Source organism: Suricata suricatta, chromosome 3, assembly GCF_006229205.1.
Source record: "Suricata suricatta isolate VVHF042 chromosome 3, meerkat_22Aug2017_6uvM2_HiC, whole genome shotgun sequence".
In the NCBI taxonomy this organism is placed as follows: Eukaryota; Metazoa; Chordata; class Mammalia; order Carnivora; family Herpestidae; genus Suricata; species Suricata suricatta.
The window spans coordinates 130,259,602-130,268,730 of NC_043702.1; the positions used below are offsets into that span (position 1 = coordinate 130,259,602).

At 38.3% G+C, this 9,129-nt stretch overlaps 1 protein-coding gene across 1 annotated transcript in view; it reads right to left on the reverse strand.

Moving 5' to 3' along the window:
- Positions 1 to 9,129, reverse strand: part of HMCN1 (hemicentin 1) — a 436,837-nt gene that overhangs the window by 145,491 nt on the left and 282,217 nt on the right. The window contains exons 40-42 of the mRNA XM_029935183.1: positions 7,615 to 7,738; positions 4,907 to 5,082; positions 307 to 403 (exon numbers count right to left, since the gene is read on the reverse strand). Coding sequence (XP_029791043.1) covers positions 307 to 403; positions 4,907 to 5,082; positions 7,615 to 7,738 — 397 coding nt within the window. The remainder of the gene's footprint in view (positions 1 to 306; positions 404 to 4,906; positions 5,083 to 7,614; positions 7,739 to 9,129) is intronic.

The following is a 9,129-nucleotide window of genomic DNA, read 5'->3' on the forward strand; positions in this document are numbered from 1 at the left end:
CACGCATGGCTTTTCTCACTGGTCAGCAGAGTAATCCCACCACCAAGCAAATGCAGGTGCTCTTTCTGTCGCACACAAAATCCCTGTGCAGGATTTGGCATTTTGACGTCTTCCAATTGATCCAGCCACTATCAGTTCATCGAGAAAGCTCAACTGTTCGAAGACGCTGGTTGCAAGAACTAACGGGTAGAGGCTCGGACAGGAGAGGAGAAGTGTCCTATGTCAAAGTTACAATGAGTCATATGCGTAAGTTTAGGAAGTCTACCTATGATTGATTTTGAATTAATTACATATAATCACACTTACCCCAAATGTTTACATTATAATTTTTCTCAGTCTTTCCAGCAACATTTGTTGCCTCACAAGTGTAACGACCCGTGTCTTGAACTTGAGCATCTTCAATCTAAAAACAAAACCATGCTTTGAAACCTCAATTTCTATTTCATAAGCAATTGGAATTTTTCTATTAATGTTATTTTTGACTTCTTATTTTTCATGTGTATTCTAAAGATTTCCAAGCATATAAAAAGGAGAGAGAATAGTAAAATCTATAGCTATATGCCCATCACCCACATTCAACACTTAAGATTCAACAATTTTCATCTACATGTATCCTACTTTATTTCAATGTAATATTAGTGCCTGAAGGTCTAGAAAAACCTTTTAAATATAATTAAAATTCAGATAAAGTAGTAACAAAAATCACAATTTCTGAATAAGTTAAATAGGGCTTTAAAATAGATCATCTGTATATATCTAGGATATCATTCAGTAAAATAACACCTTTATTATTGATTTATTACATGTCTTCTCCCCATCTGGTTCTGTAAGCTTCTTTAAGCCAAGCATTATATGCAGTTGGTCCCAATCTCCTGGCTTCTAGTTTGGTGCTTGACAGACAACTGAGTATCAGTAAATATTTTCCAAATATTTGTCTGCAACATGCATCAACACTCTTCAGCATCTATTTATTAACCACTTAGCAGTTATTAACAACCTTGTACCAGCTATTATAGCTAGAAGATACCAAGAAGTATAGTGTAACATACGGTTTGTGACTTGAGTTTACAATCTAGTTAAGAATATAAAGTACAAGAACATTAAAAAAAAAAGAGTTCAATAATAAACAAGGAATAGATAACACAAAATAACCTAAGAGGTACAACGAATAGTATCTGATTGATTGCTAAATAAGTTTGCAATGAATTACTTAAACATTCACAAGAGAGAATCATTGGAGTTGGAGAGATCTTTGAAGTTATTTAGTATAGCAGGGGTGCACAGTAAGCACTCAATAACACTTTTTAATTGATTGATGTGAACGAAGAGAGCTCGAGTTTTATCAAACCACAAATAGAGAACCAAGAATATTAGACCTGAAAGAGTACTTAAAATCTAACCTCCTTATTCTACTAGAAAACAGGATCACTTCAGGGATTTAAACTGCCTTGGGGCACCTGTATGACTCAGTTGGTTGAGTGACTGCCTTCAGCTCAGGTCATGATCTCATTCGTGAGTTTGAGCCCCACATTGGGCTTTATACTGTCAGTGCAGACCCTGCTTCAAATCCTCTGTCCCCCTCTCTCTCTGCCCCTGCCCCACTCCACTTTCTCTCTCTTAAAAACAAACTTTTAAAAAAGAATGTTTTAATATAAATTATAAATTAGAAAAAAATAAATTGCCCAAAGTCACATAATTGTTGATAAACATGTTCAAACTTAGGGTCCTTAATATTATCTCATAAAGAATCCATGAGGAGGGGTATCATAGAGAAGGACGGACTAAGATTTACTGATTGACAAATGGTGCTGGGAAAGCTGGACAGCTACATGCAAAATAACGACTGGACCGCTTTCCTACACCATACAGAAATATAAATTCAAAATGGACTAAAGACATAAATGTGAGACCTGAAACCATAAAAATACTAGAAGAGAGCACAGGCAGTAATTTCTCTAACACTGGCTATTGCAACATTTTTCTAGATATGTCTCCTGAGGCAAGGGACATAAAAGCAAAAATTACCCATTGTGACTACATAAGAATAAAAAGCTCTGTACAGCAAAGGAAACAATAAAAATTCAAAAGCAACCTACAGAATGGGAGATATATTTCGAAATGACATATGTGATAAAGGTTTAGTACCCAAAATATATAAAGAACTGACACAACACCTAAAACACAAATAATTCAATAAATAAGTGGGCAGAAGACATGAATAGCCATTTCCCCAAAGACAAACAAATGGCTGATACACACATAAAAAGATGCTCAACATCACTCATCACCAAGGAAATGCAAACCAAAAGTACAATGAGACATCACCTCACACCTGTCAGAATAGCTAAAATCTAAAACACAAAAAACCAACAAGTGTTGGCAAGGATGTGGAGAAAAAGGAACGCTCCTGCACTGCTGGTGAGAATGCAAACTGGTGCAGCCACTGTAGAAAACAGCATGGAGCTTCCTCAAATAGTTAAAAATGGGTAGGTACACTAGTGGGTACCTGCCCAAAAAATACAATAACACTAATTCAAAGGGATACCTGTACCCCTAAGTTTATAGCAGTATTATTTATAATAGTCAAATCATGGAAGCCACCAATGTCCATTGATAGATGAATGGATGAAGATGTGCTATACATACCCAACAGAATATTATTCAACCATAAACAAAAATGAAATCTTACCATTTTCAACATGGATGGAGCTAGAGAGTATAACACTAAACAAGATAAGAGAAAGACAATACCATAGGATTTTACTCCATGTGGAATTTAAGAAACAAAACAAATGAACAAAAGAAAAACAAAAGAAAGAGAAACAAACCGAGAAACAGATTCTTAACTGCACAGAGAAAACTGATGGTTACAGAGGAGAGGTGAGTGGAGGGATAGGTAAAAGAGGTGATGGGACTGAGGGGGTGCACTTGTCAGGTGAATACTAGGTGATATATGGACTTGTTGAATCACTATACTGTACACCTAAAACTAATATATTTATAACTAATATAACACTGTATGTTAGCTATACTGGAATTAAAATAAAAACTTAAAAGATCTATTCATTGCCTAGTATATTCCAGGCAAATTAAAGCAGTAAGAATCTATTACTTTACCTGGTTAAAGATGTACATGAATTGTTTTGGGTAGTGCACAGGTGAGATAGTTTTAACTGATCAATTCAGTATGAGTTCCGTAGACGTTTTCTTCTCCATGAGGTTGTCTCCCAACACCCCTCAATGGGACTTGCATCCTTCTGGGTGCCTGGCCAGCCTCCATGGTAGAGATTCAATAGATGCCAGAATTTCTTCACCATCTCCTTTCTTCTGGCTTCCTAACCCTATTAACATCTGTGCTCTGAAGAAATCCATGTCTATACTCTGAAATTTCTGAAGACATTTCTAATCACACATAGCTCTGTCCTACCAGTGCTGGGACTTGTGTTCATACAATTGTCTCCTTCAGTCACTGGGCCAGAGCTGGGGTTCGAGAATTCTACCAATTGGTTTCTAGAGCTTTCGGTCTGCCTCTGAGCATGGCCATTGTGTTTTGCTTTTCTCATCCCTAGATAGCTCAATAGACTTATCCTACTTTCCTCTATCAGTCATTCTGTCTTCTCCTTCACTCAGCTCCATTATTACACACCATAATTCCTAAGGTCTCTACTCTGTTGCCTCTGAGACACAGCTTCACATTCCTTCCCATTCTCTCCCATGCTTCTGCTCTCCTTATGTAAGCTTCCAGGCTTCCGATGTGCTGACATCATCATCCATCTCTCAAGACTCCCCGTTTGCCAGTAATAACCCTCCTTTACCAAGAGGCTATGTGGTATAGCAGTTAGTGAGTTGTGACACTATACGCTCTGTATTCAAATCTCATTTCCGACACTTAGTAACTGTGGGCAGATTACTTTCAATTTCTCAATAAGGTTGTTATGAAGACTTTATAAACAAACATTTCAACGGCTTATTGACTTTCTGAAACCTAATTCCTACACTAGTTTTCAAATATTAGCTATTACTTCACTCAAATCAACACTGTCAACATTATTTCCAAATATTCACTTTGTTTTATTCTCTGTTTCTGCCATACTAGCTGCTTTGCTTTCCTTAGTCAGGCCTTTTGTCCCATGGACCTGTACAAAGCCAAGAAGCCTTCCAACACATCCCGGCAATCACAGCCTCACCTTTTGCTATCCTCCTAAAATGTACTGTCTGTATCATCCAAATAGTAATTAGCTCAGACTTACATTACTTATTTCATTTTCAACTGAACTGTTAATTTTCATATTTTATGCAAAATTAGAACACATTGAGGGTAGGAAATATGTCTATTTTTTCAGGTCCTATGCAGAGCACCTAGAATGGGTGTTTATTTGATGACTGGTTGAATGGCTAAAAATGAAGCACTCTTTAAAATATTTCTACAGTATTTCCCTAGAAGCATTTTTGGATGGCTTCTGGCTACAAACATGTCTAGAAAAATATCTAAATCCTACTAAGCATAAAATCTAAAAATATTACAAAACCCCATTAAGAAAAAGGTACCTAGAATTTTATAAGATGAAATGAATAGAACACTTATAGACAGGCAAGTTTTTTAATTTTTAATGTTTATTTTTGAGAGGGAAAGAGAGTAAGAGCAGGGGAGGGATAGACACACACACACACACACACACACACACACACACACACACACAAAATCTCAAGCAGACTCTAGGCTCTGAGCTGTCAACACAGAGCCCAATATGGGGCTTGAACTCATGGACTGTGAGATCATGACCTGAGCGGAAGTTGGACACTTAACTGACTGAGCCACCCAGCTGCCCCTAGACAGGCAAGTTTAATACCAAAGCCAAGAGCTTAGAAATATTATAAGAAGAAGTACATGAACCCATTGCTTTACCTTTAACACACTTCCATTTTCAGAGATACTGAGGCCTGGTTTCTTCAGCAAGGGACGGCCATCCTTTAACCAAGTCAAAGTAGGTGGGGGGATCGCATCACTTTGACATTGTAGCTCCACGGCTTGGCTAATGAGGACAGAGATGTTCTGTTCTTCTCCCATAATATTTGGTGGAACTAAGTGAAAGATGGGTTTTCCCTCAGGATAAAACAGGCCAGTATGCTGCTTATCTTTATTAATCATCAGGACATACACAGAGTAGTTTTATTTCTTTCAAGATGTAGGATCACAATAATCCTAGAACACCCTCTTTCCTTCATTTGGTTCAGAGTCGAGTGTTAATAAATCACTGATTAACATGTGCCTATAGAACACTGATTAACATGTTCCTATTTTCACTAACCTTTCACTTTAAGAAGTTTTAGAACTGGAAGTTCTCCCCAACTGCCTATTTCAGCAACTTTTTGAACTAGATATTCCTGCTTAAGATTTCCAAAGCAGTAAGTCATTCATGAAACATTTTGGAAGTAACAATAATTAAAAACATAGGTCTACTTTTGATATCTATTTATAACTTTTTTTTTGCAAAAGAAAATAAACTTTATAGACACAGAGATAAAAGAAAAAAAATACAGTTGAAAGAGTTCATATACTTGTACCTCATGGTATGTAAAACATGAGGTGAGTGACAGACAATGACTGATTTGAAATGGGACTTAGAATTTAAATAAAAATTTGAAGGAAAAAAAGAAATAACGTGACTAATTTGTGGCAGAGCCAGGCATCTTCTGACTTGCAGTTTAGAGCTCTTTTTAGTTTTCCACGATGCCTTGTCAGCTTTCTATAAAATAAAGACCATGTGGGATAAAGACACAATAAAGAACCAAATGAAAGCAGTGACAGCTGTACAACACGCAATTACACAAAAGGAGGAACCGAGGTGAAGTCTTAATGAGATTAAAATTAGAAGCCCCTGGTTACCGAGCTTGTCAGACGCTCTTAGAGAAGTCTAAGGAACTGCCTTCCCTTGGGTGTATTAAAAAACAGAGTCAACAATCATTTGTCTCAGATGGTTTAGGTACAGCCCTGCCAAGAATGAGAGGGTGGGCTCCATAACCTCCTAAGGGCTCTTTCAGGCCTATATTTTTAATAATTAAAAAAAACACAAACTAACGATGAAATTGGGCCTCTTCTAAAGGGGCCACTCTGAAAAAACACAGAGGAATTTCCTTGGCCGTTTCTCACGAAATCTGCTAACTTTTCAGGATTGTAGGAAACGTACCATATTTGTAGTATTGTTCTCCCCCACCCCCAAGAAATGTTAAGCTGCACTGAAATGAATCCTAAGGGACTTCCCAAATGCTTTGATAGAAATAAGATTTTTGTGGTAAGGATTGGCACAATGGTCCATGCGCCATTGTCCTGGGCTGGCTACCGTGGCAGATGGCAAAATGACAATGAATGCAATAGGTTTTGACTAGTACTGCTGTGTTTCTGCCACCAGGTTTCTTTGCTACCGTGTCTCCTACAGAGGGAAAGGCATACAAATGCAAGGCCACTTTCTTGTACCGTTTCCGGATGCAGGACCTGTGCTAAATCCAAAGGCACTGATGCTATGAAGCAAAGAAATGCCATGAGCTGGAATAGACTAACGGAGCATTTGTGTAGGGATTCCCGGTGTGCCTTTGCTAAATTCAAACACACGCAGACATCTGGCTCTCAATAAGCTTAATCTACAGGGAACAGAAAACAGTGGGATTGTTTTTAATATGTGACATTAGATAACAAATATACAATCAGCCTGAGATTGAAACTGCTATCATATTAGCAAAATCAACACAGTTAAGGCCATTTTCTAAGGTATTATGAAAACAGATGCACTCATCAGTCTCAGCACGGACAGCCCTTTAAAAAGTAGCCAATTTACCAGCTTGGATATAATTTCAGGTAAAGTCTGGTCTCAGGGCATAAAAAAGTACCATCACTGTATCAAAATATGTTTATCTTAGAGTATTTATAGAATTTAAAGAACATGAATTCTTTATGACTGCAGGTGGAAGTAAAAGTCAGAAATAATTCACGGAAGCAGAATGCTAATTTATTCCCAAATATTGTTCTTCCAATTATTTTTCTTTATAACTCAATGAGTTGGATCAAGTTAAAAGAAAAAAAAAAGATTTTTTTTTAAATTGATAGGAAAAATGAAAAAACAATAGCGTATTTGTTTCCTAAGGAACATAAATTAAAGCAAATCTAATTATAGCCGAGGGTATCTATTACTGAAAGGCATCTATATGTTCTGTCTTTTCATTGCCAACTTTTTGTTTAGTCTGAGCAGAGTACAGGCTTCTGCCCTTTAGAACTCAGCTTCCTTAGATGTTATCCCTGCTCAGCTTTGTGGTTATGTTGCTTAGGAAGGGGTGTATTGTGTCTGCTTCTCATCCTATGCATTAAACTTGTTAAATTTAATTATCGAAATCAGCACTACTGTAGGGTTACGCTTGTTCAGGTGCGGAGCACATGTGAGGTCTGTCGAAGTTCTCTGAGCTTAGGTACCACAGGAATCACAATCGTTTAAAACCCAATTCTCCTGTTGTAGTGCCACTCTGATTTGATACTAGGGAAAAAAATTTTAATGAACTTCCTCAATGATCTTAGGAATTCAACACATGGATATCAGAGCAGAAGTAATCATTAAAATCTCTCACCATATACTCTAAGGTCGATGTCCCTCTGTTTCTCCCCAGCAGCATTGACTGCCACACACGTGTACCTCCCGGTGTCACCGATCTGTGCGCTGGTCAGTGCTAGGATGCGGCCTCCAGACAGAACCTACCGATGATGAGAACGATAAATAGCCAACATGCCCCTCTGAGAAAGAGATGCATAAACAGCCTTTTTCTCCTATTTTCTGAGGTGGCTCAATTGACATCTGCCTCCAGAAAGACTTCCACTTGGATATTTTTATTTTCTTTTCTTTCCACTTGATTTTATTTTATTATTTTTTGGGCAACCATTATAAAATCTACTTCTCATCATCTCTTTGGAAGAGGACTGTGGAAAAAAAAAAGCTTGAACTAAACTTGCTAATCATTGAAAACAGAGTCCCTATGTACAAGATCAAGTGAGGGTCCAACCTCATCTATACTCACTACAGAGACAGAAAGCCACCAGAGGAGAAAGATGAGAAGAAGTGGCAATAAGAGGAGCTCATTTCCCTTCTAATTTTCTTGGGTAGAATAAATAAGAAGTCACAATAAATAGCAAAATAGTAGCCACATAATTAGTCATATTCATGGCTCTTTTAACCTATTGGTCTAGTGGTACTTCTGAAATATTGACATTAAGACTGGATCTTTTATGGTCCCAAATTCTGCAAGCACTGGATATGTGAGAAAAGCTAAAGAAGTAGAAAGGTGGGAGAACCAAGTTCTCTGCCAGGCCAATAAAACTAAAGCACATTAAAAAATTTTTTTTGTTTATTTATTTTTGAGAGACAGAGAGAGACAGCATGAGCAGGGGAGGGTCAGACAGAGAGGGAGACACGGAATCTGAAGCAGGTTCCAGATGTGCTGACAGCTCAGAGCCCGACGCGGGGCTCAAACCCACGAACCGTGAGATCATGAGATCATGACCTGAGCCCAAGCCGGAAGCTTAACCGACTGAGCCACCCAGGCGCCCCTACAGCACACTTTAAATGAGATATATGTGCTTCTATATATATGTTTTACAATGTCTATTTGAGAGAGAGAATGCCCACAAGAGCAGGAGGGTGAGAGAGAGAGAGAGAGAGAGAGAGAGAGAGAGAGAGAGAGATATTCCCAAGCAGACCCCTTGTTGTCAGTGCAGAGCTCAACATGGGGTTCAATCTAACAAACCGTGAGATCATGACTTAGTGTGAAATCATGAGTTGGACACCTGACTAAGTGAGCCACCCAGGCACCCCTGTGCTCCTAGAGTTTTAAATTGTTTTTAATGTGTATTTATTTTTGAGAGAGAGATAGAGACAGAGTATGAGCTGGGGAGGGGCAGAGAGAGAGGGACAATGGGGAAGGAGAGAGGGAGAGAGAGAGAGAAAGAGAGAGAGAGAGGAAGAGAGAGAGAGAGGAAGAGAGAGAGGAAGAGAGAGAGAGAGAGGAAGAGAGAGAGAGAGAGGAAGAGAGAGAGAGAGAGGAAGAGAGAGAGAGGAAGAGAGAGAGGAAGAGAGAGAGGAAGAGAGAGAG